The sequence below is a fragment of the Macaca mulatta genome, chromosome 1 (assembly GCF_049350105.2).
Source record: "Macaca mulatta isolate MMU2019108-1 chromosome 1, T2T-MMU8v2.0, whole genome shotgun sequence".
Lineage (NCBI taxonomy): Eukaryota > Metazoa > Chordata > Mammalia > Primates > Cercopithecidae > Macaca > Macaca mulatta.
Window position 1 is genome coordinate 219,843,457 of NC_133406.1, and position 26,993 is coordinate 219,870,449.

Below are 26,993 nucleotides of genomic sequence, written 5' to 3' on the forward strand. Positions count from 1 at the left end.
GAATTTTAAAAAAATGTAGTATAGCTCATTAATGTATTATATAACATTTTGGCTTTTGGATAGAATCATTATATTGATCTCTGCAGAGATTGGTAAGAATGTGACTGATTTGGCCTTGGAACAAAGTTGGACACTGAGTAATGGGAGAGTGGTTGGGATATTTTATACACAGTGGTGTGCTGGTGTGAGGGATGGTTAATTATGAAGCTGCATAGGGTCAAAATTACTTTTGAAAACCTTTTTAAAGTGGTCATATCAGATACACTGTACTGTGTTTCAGTATGTCCAGCACAGTCAGTTTTTCTTTCAGTTTATATTTCCTCCCTGTCTGAGCACAGGATAATTCACTGTTACTTAGAGGTCAGATTGTATAGCAAATTATGTGCTTGACATTAGAATCACACTTAGGATCTTGAGAACTAAAGAAATTAGTTGGTTTAGATCTAAGTCTCATGCGGACTCTGGAGCTCCTTGAGTGGAATGACAGGAGTCAGCACTGTTCACATTTCTCTGCATCTCTCTTCTCCTCTACCTTTCCCATGGCATGGTTGAGTTTGTTCAAGTGTAGGAATTGTGCAGGATTGATGGGACTCTTATCTATACAAATACATAATCCATACACATGCATGTTGTATTTTATGTATGTATATATATAATCAGAAACTAGACGACCCTATTAATTTCTGTGGCTTCAATTCTAAAAGGAATGTTTCTTTAAATGTTATAGAAACAGGAGTTAAATTTGAATTAAAAATAATTTGTTACATTTGCATAGCCTCACTATCTTGAACCTACTTCCTCCTGCCAAGTAAGTTGAGCAGTAACTATTACGGTATCAATGATATCATTTAACTATTATATCAGTGTACACACGTTACACTTTTTTTTTTTTTTTGAGATGGAGTCTTGCTCTGTCGCCCAGGTTGGAGTGCAGTGGCACGATTTCGGCTCGCTGCAAGCTCTGTCTTCTGGGTTCACACCTTTCTCCTGCTTCAGCCTCCTGAGCAGCTGGGACTACAGGCGCCCGTCACCACGCTCGGCTAATTTTTTGTATTTTTAGTAGAGACTGTGCTAGCCAGGATGGTCTCGATCTCCTGACCTTGTGATCTGCCCACTTCAGCCTCCCAAAGTGCTGGGATTACAGGCGTGAGCCACTGCGCCCAGCCAATTTAGTGATTTTTAAATCACATATTAAAAACATAGTATTTGTAGGTTTTTGGTAGACAATGAAAAAGTCAAACATGACAAAAGAGTGTATACTTTGAAAAGTAAATCTCCTAATATTCAATTCCCTAACTCCCTTTCTTAGGGCAGCCACTGTTGTCATTTTATTTTCTTTTTTTTTTGAGACAGTGTCTTGCTCTGTTGCCTAGGCTGGAGTGCAGTGGAGTGATCTTGGCTCACTATAACCTCTGCCTCCCGGGTTCAAGCGATTCTCGTTTCTCAGCCTCCTGAGTTCCTGGGATTACAGGCTTGTGCCACCACATCTTGCTAATTTTTGTATCTTTAGTAGAGATGAGGTTTTGCCTTGTTGGTCAGGCTGGTCTTAAACTCCTGGCCTCAAGTGATCCTCCTGCCTCGGCCTCCCAAAGTGCTGGGATTACAGGCATGAGTCACTGCACCAGGCCTGTTGTCAGTTTCTTATGTGCTCTTTCAGAGGTGTTTTGTGCATATGCATGCATAGAGTAAAGCTTTTAAACATTTAACATTCGCAGAGCCGTCAAATATATTAAATATTTCTAGGTACCAAGCAATTGTAGAAAGTTTTCCCAGTCCTTAAAAAAAACAGTAGTAAATTTTAATGGAGAACCAGGTTATAGATTTTAATCCTGATTTTATGGTTTCTATCCTGTGTAACCTAGGGCAAGCTGAATTTCAACTTTTGCCTTTATATAATTAACATTTATTAGGCTTATAATGTATTTAGAATTCTATGCAACTTTAGTGGTTTCTTTTTAATAGAGAAACCATATGTAATTTTGTTATAGGCAGTAGATCTTGAGAATCTAGATTGCCTACTTAAGCATTTTCACAAGATTTTTATGTTCAATTAGCAAAACTAGAAAGTATACAGCATCCTATTGGACTCAGTTATCAGCTTAGAGGGAAGCCTCTACCTTAGCCTAACTTGAACATGTAATGGTCTGAATGGGATATTTACAGTGAAAAATGACCAGAATGGGATACTGAGAGGGAGACGTGAATCAGTGGGGTAGAAGAGGAGCAGCGTTCTTGATTAAATGTTCACATTCTGGTGGCATTGTTTTATTTGAAGCATTATATAATTTTAGAATTTTTATATACCTATCAATGCTTGAATATTTTATATACCAAAGTATATTAGAACTGATGATAAGTTTCTTCTTATTAAAATATCAGTTGATTGGCTGGGCACAGTGACTCATGCCTGTAATCCCAGCACTTTCGGAGGCTGAGGTGGGTGGATCATCTGGGGTCAGGAGTTCGAGACCAGCCTCGGCAACATGGTGAAACCTCGTCTCTACTAAAAATACAAAAATTAGCCAGGCATGGTGGCGGACGCCTGCAATCCCAGCTACTCAGGAGGCTTAGGTAGAATTCTTGAACCCAGGAGGGGGAGGTTGCTGTGAGCCAAGATCATGCCGTTTGCACTCCAGCCTCTAAATAAATAAATAAATAAATAAATAAAATATCACTTGATCTTTTTTTTTTTTTTTTTTGAGACGGAGTCTCACTCTGTCGCCCAGGCTGGAGTGCAGTGGCCGGATCTCAGCTCACTGCAAGCTCCGCCTCCCGGGTTTACGCCATTCTCCTGCCTTAGCCTCCCGAGTAGCTGGGACTACAGGCGCCCGCCACCTCGCCCGGCTAGTTTTTTGTACTTTTTAGTAGAGACGGGGTTTCACCGTGTTAGCCAGGATGGTCTCGATCTCCCGACCTCGTGATCCGCCCGTCTCGGCCTCCCAAAGTGCTGGGATTACAGGCTTGAGCCACCACGCCCGGCCTTTTTTGTTTTGTTTTAAGATGGAGTCTCGCTCTGTTACCCAGTCTGGAGTGCAGTGATGCAATATCGGCTCACTGCAACCTCCGCTTCCTGGGATCAAGCTATTCTCCTGCCTCAGCCTCCCGAGTAGCTAGGACTACAGGCACGTGCCACCACGCCTGGCTAATTTTTTTGTATTTCTAATAGAGACAGGATTTTACCATGTTGGCCAGGCAGGTCTCGAACTCCTAACTTCAGGCTAACCGCTCGCCTCTGCCTCCCAAAGTGCTGGGATTACAGGCATGAGCCACTGCGCTCAGCCCTTTTTCTAAATATTTATGTTTCTGATTTTTACCACTCACATTTATTTTAAAGTCACTTTATAAATTGGCTATCTTTGAGAAATGGCATTTGATTATTCAAAACTTTTTTTTTGGTAGACTCTTAAATTTGGACTTATGATACTGGATAAGTAGTGATTACATTGTGCTGAAATTTATGGAAGAAAGTCACTTTGAGTATACCCCTTCTACATAAGAACATAGAATGTGCTGAAAGGCTTTCTATTTGAGAATATTTTTATTATAACATGCTTTCCTTTAGGCATTTTATTTTAAATGAAATGCTGCTGAATGCTATAAGAAAGAAAACATCTTTGTGGGAATTCGGTCTAGAATGAGAAAGTAAAATATTGCCTGTAGAATTTTTATACCTCAGAAAAACCAAATAAAGTAACATTGACTTCACGTGGGTATCCATCTTAAGAAATTATATTTAGAGTTTTGATAGTTTGTAGGATGTTTTTTCTCAGTAAGGGCATTTTAATTGAATTTAGGAAGTAAATTATAAATGATGTAAAAGTTTGTATTCTTCTTGTTCATGTTATAACCAAAAGCTAAAGATAATGTAGTTCACTTTTGTGCTTAGTGGTCAGACATTTTATTTTGTTTATTCATTGCTGCTCACTAGAGGGCCTGCTGTCTTAAGCAGCTCTGAGTGGGGTGAGACTGGCTTATAGAATGGTTTTCAACTCTTACTGGTTGTGAATTTACAAATACAGGTAGTGATGAAAAGTGTTTCCAGTGTACTTTGATATTGTTAAGAATGATGACTCCAGGATGAAGGAAGAGAATTATATTTTCTGAGTGGTGGTAGCTAATATTTTATGTTGCTGTTGATATTCATCAGATCATTCTTCTTTAACGGGAAAAATAGACTTAATTAAAAAGTGTAAGTGGAGGCCTTTGGAGAAAAGTCTTGCTAATAAAAGGAGTAATGATTTTTTTCATAATTTTCCTTGATAGCTGGCATGGTGAGAACAAGTATATTCAATAAACTAGATATTTGGAATGTGACAACTGGGTGATTAATTTGGCTAATGATACTAGTCGTTTAGATGTAAGTCATTTAGATGTAAGTAAGAAAAGCAGTTTTCTCTCTGACCCTTCTGTGAAAACTACTTTGAGCAGAGAACTGTTATTATTCTGTAGTATTCCCACCTTGGGAATAGCTGTTAAATCAGAATTAACAGCTTTCATGGCAGAGAGACATTCTTTCAGGAAGTGAATAAATGCACATAAAAGTTCACCATGCAAAGTAGCAAAAGTGGGTCAATATCTTTCAGGATTTTGTCAAATGTGTAGCAGATTGCATTCTTTTTAGCTTCTGTTTTGTATGTCATGATATGTGTATATATCTGTCTATCTCACATGCTCCCAAGGACCTACTTTTCCTTATAATATATTTTATTGTAGCTTTTCTAAGCTCTAAAGAATGAAGTTAGGAGATCTGTTGGTGTTCTTAGATAATTAGGAATCTGGGAGAGATGTCTTAAAGGCGGTGTCACCTGGATAGTCTGCAGAAAGGAAAACTCATGATCTTTATGGAAGAGTTATTTATAATAATGAAGTATTGCTTATGTGCTAAGCCCATCCTAAGCCTTATTTTGCTAATTCTTTCCAGCAGTCTCACAGAGTATTGATGAGGAAACTGAAGTTTGGAGAGATCACATCATTTTCCCAAGATAATCTAACTGGCAAACAAATCTAGGATTCAAATTTTCGTTTTTTCCAGCTTCAAAGTCCATGCTGTCATAGAGTGCTACTTGTTTGTTAGTACTCAGGAATGTGCAACACATTCTAAAAGCAACAGAAATTGTTCATTTTGTCCTGAAATGTATCTTGTGTTTACATTCAGTGACGGATTAACTTTATAGCCCATGTAATTAAATTTTCATTATCTTATTTAACAAGAGCCTGAAAGTTCCTTTTCTGAACGTATTTTCTTGAAAGATAAATTATCTAAGATTAGTTCAAAGTACAGTCTTAGGTGAACTACTTGTATGTGTGTTTTATGTTCTTCATAGTTTAACAGAGAAAGTCAAGTGTTTTAGCATAGATTGGATGCAGACATTAAGGAGGAAACAAAAGCGTGTATTAGTTGCAATGGTTGAATAATACAGTATTTTGAAAAAATTACTCTGGGTCTGGGCGCAGTGACTCACGCCTATAATCCTAGCACTTTGGGAGGCTGAGGTGGGTGGATGACTTGAGGTCAGGAGTTTGAAACCAGCCTGGCCAACATGGTGAAACCCTGTCTTTACTAAAAATCCAAAAAAAAAAAGGCTAGGCGTGGTGGCTCATGCCTGTTATCCCAGCATTTTGGGAGGCTGAGGTGGGTGGATCACCTGAGGTCAGGAGTTTGAGACCAGTCTGACCAATATGGTGAAACTTCATCTCTACTGAAAATACAAAAATTAGGCCAGGCGTGGTGGCTCATGCCTGTAATCCTTGCACTTTGGGAGGCCAAGGTGGGCGAATTGCCTGAGCTCAGGAGTTCAAGACCAGACTGGGCAACATGGTGAAACCCCGTCTCTACTGAAATACAAAAAATTAGCTGGGCGTGGCGGTATGCTCCTGTAATCCCAGCTACTCAGGAGGCTGAGACAGGAGAATCACTTTAACCTGGAGGGTGGAGGTTGCAGTGAGCTGCGATTACGCCACTGTACTCCAGCCTGGGTGACAGAGCAGGACCCCGTCTCAAAAAAAAAAAAAAGAAAAAGAAAAAGAAAAAGTTGCTCTGAAACCTGTGCTGAATTACAGCATTTAGGTGTTGAAATAAGGGCTCCCTGTAGAATATTGGTTAGATTTGAATATGAATTTACTTGCCTTGTCATCAAATTATCCTTCTGAGAAATTAAAAAAATATAGAAATTATCCTTATGATTGTGCACCTTTATATTTCACTTTACTTTAAAGTTTCTACTTTAAAATTTGTTGGTCGGGCATGGTGGCTCATGCCTATAATCCTAGCAGTTTGAGAGGCTGAGACAGGTGGATCACTTGAGGTCAGGAGTTTGAGACCAGCCTGGCCAACATGGTGCAAAGTTTCCATCTCTACCCAAAATACAAAATTTAGCTGGGTGTGGTGGCATGCACCTGTAATCCCAGCTACTTGGGTGGCTGCAGGAGAATCGCTTGAACCTAGAAGGGGGATGTTGCGGTGAGCCGAGATCATGCCACTGCACTGCAGCCTGGATGTCGGAGTGAGATGCTATCTCAAAAAAATAAAAATAAAAAATTTATTTATTTATTTATTTATTTTTTATGAAGTGTATTTTTTTTCTGTTGAAATGGGCCATACACTTCATTTCAGTGTTGTGTTAGTCCTCAAAAATTGGTATTAATTCCTAGAGGAACTGCAACATTCAAATACTTCTTCTGTTCCTTGCATTAAAAATTGGGAATTACGCAAATGATACTGCGGCCACCAGGAAACTATGAACCAAATTAATGGCCCAAGTTTTGCAATATTGTGGGAATTTATAGACTGCTAGTCTATGTCTTATTATTTACTTTCATTTAAATATTCTTCTTCTTGTTGTTTCTTTTATACTTATTTTAATTTTATAGAGACGAAGTCTTGCAATGTTGCCCGGGCTCGTCTGGAACTCCTGGGCTTAAGTGATCCTTCTGCTTCAGTCTTCCAAAGTGTTAGGATTACAGCATGAGCCACCATGTCTAGTCCCATTTAAATATTCTATTATATATGTTTTTTGTAAGCTATCTCAGATCCATTGTGGAATAAAGCAAGACATAAAATAGGGGAAAAATAAACATCATGACCAGGGCTGAAACAAAGTAAGGGTATAAAACCCTTGTAGTTTTTTCCTTGAGACAGTCTTGCTCAGTTGCCCAGGCTGGAGTGCGGTGCTATGATCTCAGCTCATTGCAACCTCTGTCTCCCAGGTTCAAGCGATTCTTGTGCATCAGCCTACCGAGCAGCTGAGATTACAGACGGGCACCACCATGCCCAGTTAATTTTTGTATTTTTAGTAGAGATGGCGTTTCTTCATGTTTGCCAAACTGGTCTCAAACTCCTTGCCTCATGTGATCCACCCGCCTTGGCCTCCCAAAATGCTGGGATTACAGGCATTGAGCCACCACACCTGGCCCCTTGTAGGTTTTTTCTTTTCTTTTTTTTTTTGAGACGGAGTCTTACTCTGTCGCCCAGTCTGAAGTGTATTGGCGCGATCTCAGCTCACTGCGACCTCCATCTCCCGGGTTGAAGTGATTCTCCTGCCTCAGCCTCACGAGTAGCTGGGATTACAGGCGTGTGCCACCACACTCAGCTAATTTTTGTATTTTAGTAGAGACGGGGTTTTGCCATGTTGGCCAGGCTGGTCTCGAACACCTGACCTCAGGTAATCTGCACGCCTTGGCCTCCCAAAGTGTTGGGATTACAGGCGTCAGCCACCACACCTGGCCCCTTGTAGTTTTAGAAGATAAAACATTTATTTCTTTAACATCTTTTTGCATTTATATTAGTACTTTTATATTTAAGCCTTCATATTCAGAAATTAATAATGAAATGAAATACGTTACTAAACTTTAAAACAGTGTCCTACACTGGAAGGATGTAATACAGTAAAATTGACAACCCGTTTTGTCAACATTCCCCTCCTTTCTCCATTGTCTAATAATCTAATGATGAGTGAAAAGACAATAGTAGAAGTGGTAACATAGGGAATTGATTTCTGAATAATAGGGTTGATTGTACATCTATTTTATATACCTAGCTTATTTTAGACCTTCCTCATGGATATTACTTAAGAGATGGTTTCTTAGCAAGTGGTCAGATTTTCTTTGTTTATTCTTTCAAAGATTGTATTTTTTCTTTGTTTGAGACAGGGCCTTGCTATGTGCAGTGGTTGGAGTGCCCAGGCTGGAATGTAGTGGTGTGATCTCAACACTGCGTCCTCTGCCTCCCAGTCTTAAGCGATCCTCCCACTTCAATATTCCGAGTAGCTGGGACTGCAGGAGTGTGCCACTGTGCCTGGCTAATTTTTTTATTATTTGTAGAGATGAGTTCTCCTTGTGTTGCCCAGGCTGGCCTTAAATTCCTGGGCTCGAGCAGTCCTCCTGCCTTGGCCTCCCAAAGTTCTGGGATTGCAGGCATGAGCCAATCTGGCCAAAAAAGAATTGTAACTTGTGTGACCTGGGCATGGTGGCGCGTGTCTGTAGTCCCAGCTACTCAGGAGGCTGAAGCAGGAGAATTGCTTGAGTCGGGGCAGTTGAGGCTGCAGTGAGCCATGATTGTACCACTTCACTCCAGCCTGGGTGACAGCATGAGATCCTGTTTCAAACAAGAAGAAAAACAAACCAAATAACTTGTATGAATAGCTGTAATGCTCACACTAATAGTATCACTTGTTTCATTAATAAAACTTTATACATTTGACAAACCTATTAAGATTGTAGCTATCTTATGGAGACCCCTGCTCTGGAACCTCAGAACTCATCTCTTAGCCAATAAAACTTGTGACTGTAAATGCTAAGCCATTTTTAAAAATTGGATAGTTTGCAGGTCGGGCGCAGTGGCTTATTCCTGTAATCCCAGCACTTTGGGAATCTGAGGCAGGCAGATCACTTGAGGTCAGGAGTTTGAGACCAGCCTGGCCAACATGTCCAGTCTCTACTAAAAATACAAAAAAATTAGCCGGACATGGTGGTACACACCTGTAGTCCCAGTTATTAAGGAGGCAGAGGCAGGAGAATTGCTTGAATTAGGAGGCAGAGGTTGCAGCGAGCCAAGATGGTGCCATTGCATTCCAGTCTGGGCAACAGAGTAAGACTCCATCTCAATAAGTAAATAATAAAATAATAAATTGGATAGTTTTCTTTTTTTTTTTTTTTTTTGAGACAGAGTCTCGCTCTGTCGCCCAGGCTGGAGTGCAGTGGCCGGATCTCAGCTCACTGCAAGCTCCGCCTCCCAGGTTTACGCCATTCTCCTGCCTCAGCCTCCCGAGTAGCTGGGACTGCAGGTGCCCGTCACCTCGCCCGGCTAGTTTTTTGTATTTTTTAGTAGAGACGGGGTTTCACGGGGTTAGCCAGGATGGTCTCAATCTCCTGACCTCGTGATCCGCCCGTCTCGGCCTCCCAAAGTGCTGGGATTACAGGCTTGAGCCACCGCGCCCGGCCAAAAAAAAATTGGATAGTTTTCTAAATAACCACCATGATAGTAACATTTATTGAACTTTCGTATCTGCCAGACACTGTTAGATACTCTGAATGTATTATTTCAGTTCCAAGAGAGAGTTTGCATTTTCCCATACTTTTTTTTGTTTTGAATGCTGAAAAAAATTTTAGCAATATGTTGTATAGAGTACAGTAGCCCATGTGGTGTGAAACTTGATTCTCTGGTTTCCTGTAGGGCTGGTAGGTAAGTTGCCCTTGTCCTGATGTGTCAACAATAGAATGTAAAGTGTGAAGAGTATTTTGAATACAATAGTTCCTTCTGTGAATGGTGGTGTCCTAACATCTGTTTGTTTTCCTCCGACCTCAGTTGCCACTTCTCTGCAAGTTGCTTTACTAATTCCTCCTTTGTCTTATTGTCAGGTCCTTTACCTCTTCCTTTTTTTTTAAAAAAAATTTTTTATTTTGGCATTAAATGCCATTTTTATGTTCATTACTTTCAAATTTGTATCTTTGGATCAGAGTTTTAGCCTGAATTGCATATTCATATATTCACTTTGTGTATTTACATCTCCTCCTGGATTTTTCATAGGCATTTCAGAATTTATATGCTCAAAATAGAACTTTTGATTTCCTTTATACTTCTATTTCAACCTGTTCCTTTCCAGTTTTGGCAACTAGTACTGCTGTCTGCTTAACTACTCAAGATAAACTATCTGTAAACTATTCTTGATTATTCCTTTCCTTCATGCCTCTTATGCAATAGCTAATCCCCTTGGTTTTACTATTTAAACTACTCCTTTTCTCCTCATTCATTTCTGTTTTCCTACTGTCTTCTAGGCCACTACCTTTTATTTGGACAACTGCTATAATCTCCCAACTTCTTTTCTTTCCTCTCCTACCCTTCTCCGGTTTTTTTTTTTTTTATAAACAATGAATGGTCTTTAACAGTACTATTATGGATCTCCTCTGTTTAAATTCTCCCATTGTCGCCTGTTAATCTTAAAAGAATTCATATTGCTTACCAGGCCCTACAAGCCTCTCAGTGATGTAGCTCCGGCTTAAATTTCCAAACTCTAATTACTACTCTCTGCATAGCTCCCTTGATCCTTAACAAAAAAAAAAAAAAAAAAAGAGAGACAGGGTTTTGCTGTCATTCAGGCTGGAGTGCAGTGGCACATTCATAGCTTACTGTAACCTTGAACTCCTTGGCTCAAGCGACCCTCCTGCCTCAGCTTCCTGAGTAGCTAGGACTACAGGCACATGCCACCATGCCCACGTAATTTTTTATTTGTATTTTTGTAGGGATGAGTTCTTGCCAAGTTGCCCAGGCTGGCCTCGAACTCCTGGCTTCAACTGATCCTCCTACCATGACCTTCCAAAGTGCTGGGATTATAGGAGTGAGTCTCTGTGCCCGACCACTCTTATCCTTGATCACAGCCCTTTTCCACATAAAACCTGTACGCCAGATGCCTACCTTCCTGGAATGCTCTTTCCCTTTCTCTTCATAGGATGGGCTTATTTGTATTATTCAGATTTCAATTCAGAAATTACTTCTACTTTATCTGGAATACTATTGCCTTCCTCTCATGTCATTTAACAAAATTTTCTTCATACCATTTTCACTATTTTTTATGTATTTTATTTAATCTTATAAAAACATTTTAGGTTCAGGGGTATATATGCAGGTTTGTTTATATAGGTAAATTGCATGTCATGGTGGGGGTTTGGTGTACAGATTTTTTTTTTTTTTTTAAAGACAGAGTTTCTCCCGTTGCCCAGGCTGGAGTGCAATGGTGCAATCTCCGCTCACTGCAACCTCGGCCTCCTGGGTTCAAGTGATTCTCCTGCCTCAGCCTCCTGAGTAGCTGGGATGACAGGCTTGCGCCACCACCTTTGGCTAATTTTTGTATTTTTTTTTTTTTTTTTTTTTTAGTAGGGATGGGGTTTCACCATGTTGGCCAGGCTGGTCTCGAACTCCTGACCTCAGATGATCCACCTGCCTTGGCCTCCCAAAGTGCTGGGATTACAGGTGTGAGCCAACGCGCCTGGCCTGTACACATTATTTTATCACCCAGGTAATAAGCATAGTACTTGGATAGGTAGTTTTTCGATCCTCACTCTCCATTCACACTTCACCCTCAGGTAGGCCCTGGTGTCTGTTGTTCCCTTCTTTGTGTTAATGTGTACTCAAATTTTAGCTCCCACTTGTGAGAACATGCAGTATTTGGTTTTCCGTTCCTTCATTAGTTGTCTTAGGATGACTTCCAGCTCCATCCGTGTTCCTGCAAGGGACATGATCTCATTTTTTTTTAATGGGCATATAGTATTTCATGGTGTATATACTACATTTTCTTTAGTCTACCACTGAAGGGCATTTAGGTTGGTTGTATGTCTTTGCTGTTGTGAGTAGTGCTATGACAAACATACCTGTGCATGTGTCTTTATAGTAGAACGATTTATATTCCTTTGGATATATACCCAATAATGGGATTACTGGGTCAAATGGTTTAAGTTCTTTGAGAAATTGCTAAACTGCTTTCCACAATGACTGAAGTAATTTACATTTCCACAGTAGCAGTATGTAAGTATTCCCTTTGCTCCACAACCTAGTCAGCCTCTGTTAGTTTTTGACTTTTTAGTAATGGCCATTGTGACTGGTGTAAGGTAGTATCTCATTGTGGTTTTGATTTGCATTTCTTTAATGATAGTTATGTGGAGCATTTTTTCGTATGCTTGTTGGCTATGTATATGTCTTCTTTAGAAAAGTGTTCATGTTCTTTGCCCACTTTATAATTTTTACTATTTTAATTTTCTCGTTTGTTTACTGACTTATAGTCTGTTTGCTCCCAATAGAATGTAAGTGCCACAAGTTGTTTGGTTTACTATTTTGTAGCTACTAATAAAATATTTGTTGAGGATGGTTGAATGAAGAAGGATGTTACTAGTGCTTTCAAGAAGACTTTTTTTTTTTTTTTTTTTTTTGAGACGGAGTCTCGCTCTGTCGCCCAGGCTGGAGTGCAGTGGCGTGATCTCGGCTCACTGCAAACTCTGCCTCCTGGGTTCACGCCATTCTCCTGCCTCAACCTCCTGAGTAGCTGGGACTACAGGTGCCTGCCACCAAGCCCGGCTCATGCTTTGTATTTTTTTATTTTTAGTAGAGACGGAGTTTCACTGTGTTAGCCAGGATGATCTCGATCTCCTAACCTCGTGATCCGCCCGCCTTGGCCTCCCAATAGTGCTGGGATTACAGGCGTGAGCCACCAAGAAGGCTTAAGCATTTGTCTTTCTAGTACCACTTTCCTGGTCATGATCATATCATATTACTTCTAGTTTGAGGGCCAGGAAGGGGAATTAACAGATTGAATATCATGTACCAGGCATTGTGCAGAGTATTTCATGTAGTGATTTAGTTAATACTCAGAGCAATTTATGACTGTTTTTACTATCACCATTTTATAATTGAGGAGCTAATGCTTCGAGGTTAACTATGATTGCACAGTTTACTAAGGGATAAAGTTAGAAATGGAACCCAAGATTGTCTGACTCCAAAACACCTGCAGCATGAAATGGTAAGGAATTCTGTGGACAAAGTGCTATACGAACACAGAATTTTGGTCACTTAAAAAAGCAGAGATGGATCTTTTCTTTTTCTTTTTTTTTTTTTCCTGAGACAGAGTCTTGCTCTGTCACCCAGGTTGGAGTGCAGTGGCGTGATCTTGGCTCACTGCAACCGCTGCCTCCCAGGTTTAAGCAATTCTCGTGCCTCAGCCTCCCAAGTAGCTGGGACTACAGACGCACATCACCACACCTGGCTGATTTTTTTATTTTTTGTAGAGATGAGGTTTCACCATGTTAGCCAGACTGGTCTCGAACTCCTGGCCTCAGATGATCCATCCACCTTGGTCTCCCAAAGTTCTGGGATTGCAGGCATGAGCCAGCGTGCCTGGCCTGGATCTTGTTTCTTCATTCATTTTTCCTCTTTCATTCTTCCACTGCTGTAAGTTTATCCTCATAGTCACCATTTACCCATTCATCTCCAGATAAAATAAATCACACTCAATATTCTCTAGGGCATTATTTATAATTTATATATATATATATATTTTACAGTTCTCTTAAAACAGGATTTATAAAAGTTAAGTGATACGGGGTAGGGAGGATTTAGCATTCCTTTTTGGTTGCCTCCTTGCCTCCTTGCTGTGTAAATAGTGAACTTTTGGTGTAGGGGACTGGGTAGATAGTCAAGAGTATGGAAGAGGGACAGGGAAAGTGAATAGAAAGTGATATAGGAGTAGAGTTTAGCTGACCATATGAACTGGGTTGCTGGACTGCAATTTTCAGTCTGTTATTATAGTACATTAAATCAAACAAATCACACCAATGCCTATCTTAAAAGCATTAAGGAGCTTTAGTGAGACATTGTGCTACGAGGAGATCCATGTGTTTTTACAAATATTATCAATTAAAAAAATACATCCAAATATTTCCCCTTTATTATAGTAACTTTGTCAGAATTAAAGCATATTTGGTTTCAATATAAATTTTTAGTACTAGTGAAGGTGGTTGAATAGGAAAGAGAATTGAAATGGAATGTATTTGTGATCCTGTTCCTTTTACTATGGATGGATACATCATTTTTTTCTCTTGACATCTGTTATTTTAATTTTTAAGTAATTACTTGAGGTTATAGAATAAAATTACTTAAGAATTTACTGCCATTATTACTGAATTAACATTTCAGTGGACTATTGGCATATCAGAAATTGCTTTAATTATTGATGACTACGAAGAATATCTGGAGAGGAGGAAAATTAGGAGGATGGGGTGGAAGAGATGCCAAGAGTCAAGGCGGTGGGAGGGTGTCAATTAATAAATAAATTGCTCTAATTATTAAGAACCTAGTCCTGAGTTTAAGTCATGTATACTCTGTTTCAAATAATACCATCAAATTTTTATTAATGATGATTTTAAGAATGTCTCTTTAGCACTGTCCATTTATTAACATAGCACTATAAGTATATCATGGATTAATTTAATTAATGTTTGGTAACTTACAGTTTTTGTTATCAAATGTATTATATAACCATAGCATTTATAATCTGAACTGTTTTATTAGGTAAAAATCAGGGTTTGCAATCTGTGGCCCACTGGCTGGCTACCTGTTTTTATAAATAATTTTTGTATTTTTAGTGGAGACAGGGTTTCACCATAATGGCCAGGCTGGTCTCAAACTCCTAATCTCAGGTGATCACCCCGCCTTGGCCTCCCAAAATGGTGGGATTACAAGCATGAGCCACCATGCCCAGTCAGAAATACCTCCATTTTTAAAACTATTTCCTTTTTGGTGTTTTCTTTTTTCCTCAGATAGCTTACCATATAAAACTAGCAACATTCTTTAGTTGCATTCTAGGCCTGAGAATTCACAGCATCTTAATTGGGCTTTGGCACGTATTTCATAAATCTTCTCAAGCTTATTCCATTTTTAATTTGTAATTTATGATTTCATTTATAAGTTTTTTGTATATAACTTATAACTTTAGCAGATGGCCAGTCTCTCAAGTGTGATGAAAAGAAAGTTTTTTTTTTGTTACCGGTTATACTCTGAAGGTCTGGATGTACTTTATTGTAGCTCCCTGCTTGTGTGTGCAGAATACAAGTTATTTGATTCCAGAAAGTATTTATGATACGTTCTTGGACAATATAATGATTTAATAAATACAATAATAACATAAAGGTGAAATTTGTAGCTGTTTCATCAGTTTCACTCACAGTGGTATTGATTACATTGATTTAAAGTTGGAGGAATGTCTGTTGGAATGAGTCCCTCCCTGCCTCCCTCCCTCCGTTTCTTCCTTCCTTGCTCTGTTTTTTTGAGACCCTGTTGCCCAGGCTAGAGTGTAGTGGTGCGATCTTGGCTTACAGCAACCTCTGCCTCCCGGGTTCGAGCGATTCTACCACCTCCGCCTCCCGAGTAGCTTGGAATTACTAGTGTCCACTACCACGCCTGGCTAACTTTTGTATTTTTTGGCAGACACAGAGTTTTGCCATGTTGGCCAGGCTGGTCTCGAACTCCTGACCTCAAGTGATCCGCCCGCCTCAGCCTCCCAAAGTGCTGAGTTTACTGATGTGAGCCACCGTGCCCGGCCCTATTGCATATTTTATCCTGCAGTGATTTAAATTAAGATGAAATTCTTGACCAGGGACGGTGGCTCATGCCTGTAATCCCAGCACTTTGGGAGGATGTTTTTCTCTGATAATTAACCATGATTTTTCACTTCATGAAGTTATTTTTACCGTTAAACTTTGATCTCTTTTATCTGAAAATAACGTTGACTTATTTCTAGGCACCGTAACTAAATCTCTCCTTAGGTATGTTGACAGTCTTCATCCACTGATTTAGTACAAGTGTGCTTTGACTTGGGTTTATTGGCTGTGGAGAAGGATCTTTTCTTGATATTAGTGAAGAGAGAATTTTGTTAGGAGTAGTGTCAAAAAGCAGGTTGGGCGGGTTTCCATCTTGTGAGGTCATTAAGCAAGATTTCAGGAGTGTGGATACTAGATTGCTTTTTTCCTGTCCTTGAAAAAGGACGTAGTTTGTCGCACAAGCCCAGCTGTTTTCCTGTGTGGTGCCTGTTTATTCCTGTTGCATAACAATTCTCTTTGTTTGTGTAGGTTCGCAGGATGAGCCATACTCCTTTTTTTTTTTTTTTTTTTTTAATTTGTAAGAGATGGGATCTCCCTGGAGAGCAGCTTGGGATAATCATAGTGCATTTCAGCCTTGAACTTCATGGACTCAAGGAGTCCTCCTGCCTCAGACTCCTGAGTAGTTGGGACTATAGGCATGTGAAACTGTGCTTGGCAAGCCATACTTTTTAAAAGTCTGTTGAACCAGATCATGAAGATGAAACATTTTGAGTTTATGACTTCTTTCTGCAATATTCTGGATTCTGGGGTGAGAGTGGTAGAACAGATAAGATGCTTGTCTCACCATGGAGTTCTAATATTTGTAAATTACATGCAATAATATTTACTTTTTTTGGTAACAGCATTATTGAGATATAATTCACACACCATAAAATTCACCCAATTAAAATGTAAAAATATACAGTTAACTGTATTAAATTATACTTAATATCCAGAGTTGTGCATCCATCACCACAGTTTGAGAATGTTGTTTATCTCAAAAGGAAACCCAGGATCTTTTAGCAGTCACCCTCCTTCCTCCCACCTCTCCCTTCAGCTTAGGCAACCACTAACCTACTTTCTATCTCTATGGATTTACCTATTCTGGACATTTCATAGAAGCAGAATCCCACGATATTACAGTCTTTGGTGATTGGCTTCTTTCACTTACCATATGTTTTCAAGGTTTATCCGTAATATACATGTATCAGCACTTTCTTTTTATTGCCAGATAAAATCCCATTGTATTGATATGCCACAATTTGTCCATCTAACAGTTGATGGACATTTATCCCCACTTTTTTGCTATTATATATAATGCTGATGTGAACATTCATGTACCAGTTTTACATGGACATGCTTTTTATTTTTCTGTTGAATACGTGCCTAAGAGTGAAATTACTGAACCCTATGGTGACTCTATTGCTTAACCTTTTGAGGAACTGACTATTCATTTATTTTAGATACATAGTTTATAAGTTCTGAAAAATGAATGGTTTTTGTAACCTACTACATAGAAGACACAGAAAACTTCCATTTACCCTGTTACATTCCTTTGACAAAGTCCGTTTGTGGATAAACTCTGCCTCCAACCTCTAGCCCCTGGCAAGCACTGATCTGTTTTCCATTTCTACAGTTTTGTGTTAAGTAGAATATTACATAAATGGACTTACAGTCTTTTGGAGTCTAGCTTCTCCACCACTTGCACTCCCTCAGGGACAGGGTCTCAGTCTGTTGCCCAGGCAGGAGTGCAGTGAGTCTAGGTTCTTTTACTTAAAATGATTAGCATTTGAGATCCATTCATGTCTTTGTGTCTATTAATAGTTAATTCCTTTTAAATGCCTACTAGTAATCAATTATATGGATGTGCCATAGTTTGTATATTGGCCAGAAGATATTTGACTAATTTCCAGTTTTTTTGAACATTATGAATGAAACTACTACAAGCATTTGTGTTCAGGGTTTTGTGTGAATTTAAGTTGTCATTTATCTTGGGTAAATACCTACGGGTGGGATTGCTGAGTCATATGGTTAGTGTATGTTTAACTTTCATAAGAAACTGCCAAACTGCTTTCCAAAGTGACTATACCATTTTGCACTCTACCAACAATGTGTGAGACTTCCAAATTGCTCCTCATCCTTGTCAGCACTTAATGGTGTTTCATTAAGGAAATAAAGATCCTTTTGTGTCTTTATTTGCGACGTGTATATTTTCTTTGATTAGGTGTCATTCATTTAAGACTTTTCCCTATTTGAGGCCAGGCACTGTGGGTCATGCCTATAATCCTAGCACTTTGGAAGGCTAAGGCCAGGAGCATTGCTTGAACTCAGGAGTTTAGGACCAGCTTGGGCAACAGCGCGAGACTTCATCTTTACAAAAAATGAAAAAATTAGCTGGGCATGGTGGCACATACCAGTTACAGGTTGAGCTGGGAGGATTGCTTAAGCTGTAGTGAGCCATGATCCTGCAACTGCACTCCAGCGTGGGGCGACAGAGCAAGACCCTGTCTCTCAAAACAGCAACCACAGCAAACTTTTGTCCATTTGAAAAATATTAGGTTGTTTGTTGTCTTGTTATTGAGTGTTTAGTTTCTTTCTTCTTTCTTTCTTTCTTTTTTTTTTTTTTGGAGACAGTGCCTCACTCTGGTTGCCCAGGCTGGAGTACAGTGGCTCTATCCCAGCTCACTGCAATCTCCACCTCCTGGGCTCAGGTGATTCTCCCACCTCAACTTCCCAAGTTGTAGGGATTACAGGCTCCGACATGCCTGCCTAGTTTTTTGTTTTTTTAGTAGAGATGCGGTTTTGCCATCTTGCCCAGGCTAGTCCTGAACTCCTGGATTCAAGCAGTTCACCCACCACAGCCTCCCAAAGTGTTGGGATTACCAGCATGAGCCACTGTGCCCAGCCTAGTTTCTTCATGTATTTTCGATACAAATCCTTTATCTTATTTACGTAAGTTTTACAAGTATTTACCACAGTCTGTATCTTGTCCCTTTGTTCTTATAACAATGTCTTTCACAGTGGAAATGTTTTTAGTTTTGATGATGTTCAGTTTATCAATTTTCTTCTTTTTAAAAAATATTTTGAGGCCGGGCGCAGTGGCTCAAGCCTGTAATCCCAGCACTTTGGGAGGCCGAGACAGGCGGATCACGAGGTCAGGAGATCGAGACCATCCTGGCTAACATGGTGAAACCCCCGTCTCTACTAAAAAAATACAAAATAAACTAGCCGGGCGAGGTGGCAGGTACCTGTAGTCCCAGCTACTCCGGAGGCTGAGGCAGGAGAATGGCGTGAACCCGGGAGGCGGAACTTGCCGGAGTGAGCCGAGATCCAGCCATTGCACTCCAGCCTGGGTGACAGAGCGAGACTCCGCCCCCCCAAAACAAACAAACAAACAAAAAAGTAAATAAAAAATATTTTGTAGAGACAAGGCTTTGCTTGCTATGTTGCCCAAGCTGGTCTCAAACTCCTGGACTCAAGTGATCCTCCCACCTCGTCCTCCCAAAGTGCTTGGATTACAGGCATGAGCCACTGTGCCTGGTCCTATCAATTTTTTTTTTTTTAAATAGATCATGCTTTTGATGTATTATCTAGGAACTCTTGGCCTAATCCAAGATAACAGTTGTTTCCTCTTACTGTTTCTTCTAAAAGATTCATAGTTTTCTGTTTTACACTAGATGCACACATTTTGAATTAATTTTTGTACAAAGGGTGCGGTATTGGTAAAGAGCGTCATTGTTTTGCATATGGTTTTTCAGTTGTTCCAGCACCATTTGTTGAAAAGACTATTTCTCTACTTAATTGCCTTTGCACCTTTGTGAAAAATCGATTCACCACATTTGTGTGGGCCTTCTTAAGGGTTTTACATTCTGTTTATTGATTTGTTTGCATGTCCTTTTGCCAGTACCACACTATCTTGGTTTTCAAGTGTTAATTTTAAGGTTTGGATGTTTATCTAAAGCCCCCTTCCTTTTGGTTTTTCAAAGTTAAAAACTTCAGTTTCATATCATAAAAAACAGCCATTTTATTTTACCTGAGGTAACATATAGCAATACCTCAAATTCATGAGTTTTTCCTTTCTTCCTATCTGAATTGAGAACCACGGTTTGGAATACTGAGGTAGAGGATATGTGAAGTTGAGGATGATGTGGATGACTGCTTGTCCTTTTTCCTAGGGATACATACTGAAAGTGGTTGCATTGCGTACAAGTCTGATCGTTAGCTGCATCATCTTAGCACAAAGCACCTTTTTCGATGAAAAGAGTCTCACTTCTTTTACTCCAGGAAGGAAATACAAAATCGGAAAGATTGTGTATCCTTGATAGAATCTGCACGCTATTTGTACAGAATAGTAAAGCCAAACTTAGAAGAATCTCCTCTGCCTATTCCATAGTCATGGTTCTTTTATCTATTTATTTTAAAAGTTTGTTTTTTATTGTGGTAAAATATACATAACACAGTATTTACCATTTTAATCATTTTTCAGTGTACAGTTCTGTCGCATTAAGTAAATTCACATCGTGCAGCCATAACCACCATTCATGTTCAAGATTAATCATGTTTTTTTTTTTTTTTTTTTTTTTGAGACGGAGTCTCGCTTTGTCGCCCAGACTGGAGTGCAGTGGCCGGATCTCGGCTCACTGCAAGCTCCGCCTCCCGGGTTTACGCCATTCTCCTGCCTCAGCCTCCTGAGTAGCTGGGACTACAGGCACCCGTCACCTCGCCCCGCTAGTTTTTTTGTATTTTTTAGTAGAAACAGGGTTTCACCATGTTAGCCAGGATGGTCTCAATCTCCTGACCTCGTGATCCGCCCGTCTCGGCCTCCCAAAGTGCTGGGATTACAGGCTTGAGCCACCGTGCCTGGCCTAATCATGATTATTTTTTAACGTAAGTTCCATCACTGAAAGTTTTAGCACATTAAAGTTACATTCACTTCTTGAAATTACATATTAACAGTGCTCTAGCATTTCAGGTCAATGACAAGGCCTTAACATTTTTGTAAATCTTATAGTTACACCTATAAAAACTTTCAGCCAGTAGTATAACTTCCAGCAAACTTTGATTTTTATCATATGCGAGTAGCATTCAGTTATTCTTTAAAATATAGCTTTTTAAAGTCTGCCAAATGTATGTAGCTCACCTATTATTATCCACATCTATGTCCAGAGAAATTTGGTGAATCAGCATGTTTTATTTTGATTATTATCAAGGCCATTTGAGTGGTTCAGATGTAGGTCCAACTGGAATTGTTAACTTCAACTTGTTTTTGTTACTGATACTTCTTCAAGGTGGGCAATTAAAAAATTGTATAAATTTGTGGGGGACAAGTGTAATTTTGTTCAATGGATATATTGCTGTAGTGGTGAAGTCAGGGTTTTCAATGTGCCCATCACCTGAAAAACGTATGTTGTACCCATTAAGTAATTTCTCATCAACCCCCTACTCCCTTGTGAGTCTTTGTTTTGTGACATTCCACACTCTACCTCCATGTGTATACATTATTTAAATCTCATTAGTAAATGAGAACATGTATTTGTCTTTCTGAGTTGTTTCACATAAGATAATGGCTTCCAGTTCCATCTACGTTGCTGCAAAAGACATGACTTCATTTTTTATGGTTGAATAGTATTCCATTGTGTCTATATACCACGTCTTTTTTATGCAGTCATCTTCTGATGGACACTTAGGTTGATTCCATATTTTTCCTATTGTGCAAGGTGGGCATTTTTGAGGAGGGAGGCTTACTTTGTTGCCTTCTGCCTTTGCTTTGTCATATGGATTGATTGTATTTGAATCTGAATTGGGCATTAGAAAACACTGTTAAAGCATATTAGTCTGTTGTAGAACTAAAAATGTGAGGGCATTTGAAACTTGTGAGTGTATCACTCATTTTTGCATGTGTATATCATTTTGTCTCACAGAAAATGTGTATTTTTATCTTGTGTAGAAATAACAGTGTAGTCAGCAGCCATTGTTGCATAGGCTGTGGCAATATTGTTTTGGTTTTTTGTTTGTATGTTTCTAAACTTATACACCGGATATGTTTCTGGGTAAACTTAAATATGACTGGTAGGAAATCAGTTAGCAATATGTGCTGACTTGTGTCTGAGTTCATAGAAAATCAGAGCCAGAACAAGGGGTTTTCTGGCTAAGCTCTTTGAGACTAATGTTTCTGAATTTGTTAAAAATCTAATATAGGTCAGGTGTGGTGGCTCGTGCCTGTAATCCCAGAAATTTGGGAGGCCAAGGCGAGAGGATTACTTGAACCCAGGATTTTGAGACTAGCCTGGGCAACATAGGGAGACACCACCTCTACCAAAAAATTTAAAGATTAGCTGAGCATGATGGTGCACACCTGTAGGCCCAGCTACTCTGGAGACTGAGAAGATCACTTGAGCTCAGGAGGTTGAGGCTGCAGTCAACTGTGATCAGACCACTATACTCCAAAAACAAAACAAAATCTAATGTAATGGTTTCTAGTTGTGTACATTCAGAGATACGAATTGCAAAGATTCAATGATAAAGATAGTATAGTCTTGCAGTTCTAAAATCCCAAGAGCTTGGAAAACTGTTCTTTTTCTTGCATTGGTAAATTTCTGGACAGAAGGGTAGAAGTTTGAATATTCATATATTTTGCTGTAGAGATATTAATGTGTTTGATTAAGGGTGCTGCCTAGATTCTGCTAGGGGTGTTAGGTAGTATACATAAGCACTGTGTTTGCGCTCTAGTAGTGGAAAAATTCTTGATTTCCAATAGGGTTTTTGGACCTGAATTAACAGCCAGCATTAAGTAGAGTTGAAACAGAGTTTAAAATTGGTTAGTTTTATTTCCTTAGATCTCAATGGTAAAAGGTAAGGAGAGTAAAGAAAGAATTGCCCAGGTGAATGTTTGGGCTCGAGGGATCCTGCCATCACAGCTTTCTTAGTGGCTGGAACTACAGGTATGCACCACTGTGCCAGGCTCTTTTTAAAAATAGGTTATTTTTTCTTTTGTAGGGGCTATTTACAAAAAGATCCTGGCTTTTTTTTTTTTTTTTTTTTAATATATATTTATAGAGACAGGGTCTCTTGTGGGCTGGGCTGGAGCTGGTTTGTTTAAATTGGATTTTTTTAATTTTTGAAAAACATATTCGTGTGGTTCAGAAGTAATATTAAAAGACTGTAGCTATGGTCAGGTGTGGTGACTCGTGTCTGTAATCCTAGCACTTTGGGAGGCTGAGGTGGGCGGATTGCCTGAGCTCAGGAGTTCGAGACCAGCCTGGGCACCATGGCAAAGCCCCGTCTCTACTAAAAATACAAAAAATTAGCCAGCTGTGGTAGTGCATGCCTGTAGTCTCAGCTACTTGGGAGACTGAGTCACAGGAGGCTGAGTCATGAGAATCGCTTGAACCTGGAAGGCAGAGGTTGCAGTGAGCTGAGATTGTGCCACTGAACTCCAGCCTGGGTGACAGAGCTAGACTCTGTCTCAAAAAATAAAAAACTAAAAAAAGAAGACTATAGCTATTTCCAGAGTAACTGTATTTTAAAAAGTACATCTTTTGAGAAATTATGTTCGGCATCTTTGTGAAATAGTGTATAGTTTAGTAATTCTGCCATTATTTTATGTATTATAGAAGTTAACTTCCTTTTTTATTGTCAGAACTATGTAGAAATAAGAAGTAAAGAAAGCATAAATTGACATCGACATATTTGCCTAAATAATAAATAATATAGAAAAAGACCCTTTGCATTATTTTTTTATCTCCTGATACTAGTTGCTTATTTTACCTGTAAATCAGTATTTATTTGATGACTGGTATCCTTGATCTTCCTTTCAATGAGGAAATGATAACCTGAGTCTTTCACTTTAAGAATATTGCTTATGCTGAACATTAGGGCAGTAGTTTTTCTTGTAGTGGAGTGGGGCAAGGTTTAGGAATGTTCAGCTGGGAATTATAAATGACTTTAGTATTTTGTTAGACTGAAAAACAATTTCTGTTTATTTTCACTTCTTGTTTTTACTTTGTGAAAATGCACCTTTTAAGGAGGTACTGACTATAAACAACTCCAGTGCCAGATATGATTGCCATTGATCAAGAGGGTTTATTTTGAAGAGAGTTCATCCTTCATGAAGTTTCATAAACATTTGTTCTTTAAAATGTATTGGAGCTCTCTTTTCTGCATAAGTGGGAAACATATCATTAATACATATCATGTAACCTCCTCATGGATTCTTGGACTTCTCTGATGAAATTTAGTCTCTGCAAGTGTATTTGCCTAGTTGGTATTTGTTGTAACATGTATGTAGTGAGTACTTTAATAATCAGAGTCTGTTGTGCTTCAGTAATCTTTAACCATCAAATTGTATTTATTTATGAAATTTGCCTTGTATTATTCTACTAGAAAAAGAAAGTGGAGAATTTGAAATTTTTTACATTTATATTTCTACTTAGAGTCTTAATTCAGTATTGCATACCATCTATATAATCTTACTAATAGTTTTGCTTGTATTTCCTAATGATATAAATTACAGCAATTTGAAATACAGAAATATCAAGTGGATGTACTACTGTATTTCAGTCATGGATTTAAAAAAATCAGCATGTTCTGGATTATTGTATGTGCATGTTACACTGCTCAATTATTGAATTAGAATTTTAAGTAGCACTATGAAAAGCTGTTTGGCCTGTATCTTGAGCTCAGAGAGAAAGAAACATCCAGTGATTTATGCTTGGAGATACAGAGTTTGGTGAGAACTGGTAATAAGCACGATGGCAGGCAGAATTAGGAAGGAAGTATGTGGTAGTGTACAAAGTTTTACGGGGGTCATTTCTTTGAATTCAAATTCTGTGGAAAATTTCTGGCAGTTCCTGTCTCATACTGATTTATTTAGGCTTTTTTTTTGGTAGAGAGGTGTGCTAATTGCAACTGGTTAAACTCCTGTGCTCAAGTGATCCTACCACCTCAGCCTCCCGAGTAGCTGAGACTACAGGTGCTGGCAGCTACACTCGGCTAATTTAGTAGAGACGAGGTCTTGCTGTGTTGCCCAGGCTTGTCTCGAACTCTTGCAAGGGGTTTAAGTAATTCTCTCAATTTGACCTCCAAAAGTGTTGGGATTATAGGCTTGAGCCACTGCACCCAGCCAGTTATTTTTAGTAGAAAATAAAGGTGGCAGAATCTCATCATGGGCCTCAAGTTTGGACACTTACTGTATAGTTGTGTTTGTTTTGAGATTCCATGGAATGTTTATCATGGGAAGGCTTTTGAAGAGATTGATATAGTCATTTTAGGATGTTTGAAGTATTTTATTTTTTAGTTTTGGTGGAGAAGTATATAACTTACTAATTGGGTGAAAGTGCTTAGGTCGTTGGTGGAAATTTGTGGTGGCAGTTGTCTCTTAACTATTAAGCATCCATTTTTGAATTCTCTTATCCTTAACTCGCTCTTCTAGAATTCCTAGAGGACCTGTGCAACAGCCTCTTGAGGATCGAATCTTCACTCCCACTGTCTCAGCAGTCTACAGCACGGTGAGTGTCTGCAGCTTGTCAAATTGTGTGTGTGCTTTTGTGTGTGAATCCTTGGTATTAATTATAGGCAGTGTTTGATTGATACATGACAAATTTTCGGCAAAAAGTTCAATAAAATTCTGAATAGAATGAGATGTATGTAATAGGATAAGGTGAATAGGCTCTTTCCCCATCATCTTAATCTAAGAAATGGAGTGAAACAAATACTATGTTAAGATAGAGAGACTTGCCGGGTGCGGTGGCTCACGCCTGTAATCCCAGCACTTTGGGAGGCTGAGACGGGCGGATCACGAGGTCAGGAGATCGAGACCATCCTGGCTAACACGGTGAAACCCTGTCTCTACTAAAAATACAAAAAATTAGCCGGGCATGGTGGCGGGCGCCTGTAGTCCCAGCTACTCGGGAGGTGGAGCTTGCAGTGAGCCGAGATCGTGCCACTGCGCTCCAAACTGGGCAACAAAGCGAGACTCCGTCTCAAAAAAAAACAAAAAAACAAACAAAACAAAACAAAACAACAACAACAAAAAGATAGACTTATTTTTCCTTTCTGTAAATATTAACCTCTGGCCTTATAATTATTATTATTATTATTATTAATTTTTTTTTTTTTTTTTTTTGAGACGGAGTCTTGCTCTGTCCCCCAGGCTGGAGTGCAATGGCGCGATCTCCGCTCACTGCAAGCTCCGCCTCCCGGGATCCCGCCATTCTCCTGCCTCAGCCTCCTGAGTAGCTGGGACTACAGGCGCCCGCCATCTCGCCCGGCTAATTTTTTTGTATTTTTAGTAGAGACGGGGTTTCACCGTGTTAGCCAGGATGGTCTCGATCTCCTGACCTTGTGATCCGCCCACCTCGGCCTCCCAAAGTGCTGGGATTACAGGCGTGAGCCACCGCGCCCGGCTATTATTATTATTATTTTTATTATTTTCGAGATGGAGTTTCACTGTGTCACCCAGGCTGGAGTGCAGTGGTATGATCTTGGCTTATTGCAACCTCCGCCTCCTGGGTTCAAGCGATTCTCCCTCCTCAGCCTCCCAGTAACTGGGACTACAGGCACGTGCCACCACACCGGGCTAATTCTTGTATTTTTAGTACAGGTGGGGTTTCACCATGGTGGCCAGGCTGGTCTCAAACTCCTGACCTCAGGTGATCTGCCCACCTTGGCCTCCTAACGTGCTGGGATTACAGGCAGCTTTGTATTCTTTTTGCACTCTGAGTTTTATTTTCTTTCTGGATTTTTTTTTCTTAAAAATTTCACCAGTTTTATGTTTTCTAAACTTTAAATTTTTAAAATTTTACTTTTTATTCTCCTTGATTATGTATTTTCAAAATGCTGAAAGTTTAGAAGAGTGAACACTTTTTTTAAAAATTTGAGATGGAGATTTGCTCTTGTTGCCCAGGCTGGAATGTAATGGTGCGATCTCGGCTCACTGCAACCTCTGCCTTCCCAGTTCAAGCGATTCATCTGCCTCAGCCTCCGAAGTAGCTGGGATTATAGGCATGCGCCACCACGCCTTGCTAATTTTGTACTTTTAGTAGAGACAGAGTTTCACCATGTTGGTTAGGCTGGTCTTGAACTCCTGACCTCAAGTGATCCACCGCCTCAGCCCCTCAAAGTGCTGGAATTATAGGTGTGAGCCACTGTGCCCGGCTGTGAACACCGTTTTTAACAGAAGGAAATTTAATTTTTTTTTCATTTTTAAGAGATCAGGTCTCACTCTGTCACCCAGGCTGGAGTGCAGTGGCATGATTATGGATTACTGCGCCTTGAACTCCTGGCCTCAAGTTATCCTCCTGCCTCAGCCTCCCAAGTAATTGGGACTACAGTCACATTGCTCTGTGCATGCTAATTAAAATAATTTTTTGGCTGGG

General features: G+C 39.6%; 1 protein-coding gene and 1 long non-coding RNA gene across 33 annotated transcripts in view; one reads left to right on the top strand and one right to left on the bottom strand.

Moving 5' to 3' along the window:
- The window catches only part of EIF4G3 (eukaryotic translation initiation factor 4 gamma 3), a 375,758-nt gene that overhangs the window by 71,185 nt on the left and 277,580 nt on the right, over positions 1-26,993 (top strand). For 25 of the 32 annotated variants that reach the window (XM_077971386.1, XM_077971367.1, XM_077971281.1 and 22 more), the window contains one exon: positions 25,049-25,124. The exons of 6 other annotated variants lie outside the window; for them this stretch is intronic. Coding sequence is in view for 1 of the 26 variants with exons in the window: in XM_077971257.1 (XP_077827383.1) it covers positions 25,049-25,124 (76 nt within the window). In the remaining 25 variants the exon portion in view is untranslated. Of the gene's footprint in view, positions 1-19,799; positions 19,931-25,048; positions 25,125-26,993 lie in introns of those variants that run through there. One more of the 32 variants, XM_077971427.1, reaches the window with a different exon arrangement.
- The window catches only part of LOC144335679 (uncharacterized), a 51,546-nt gene continuing 39,679 nt past the window's right edge, over positions 15,127-26,993 (bottom strand). The window contains exon 4 of the long non-coding RNA XR_013406736.1: positions 15,127-16,382. This is a non-coding gene — a long non-coding RNA (uncharacterized LOC144335679). The remainder of the gene's footprint in view (positions 16,383-26,993) is intronic.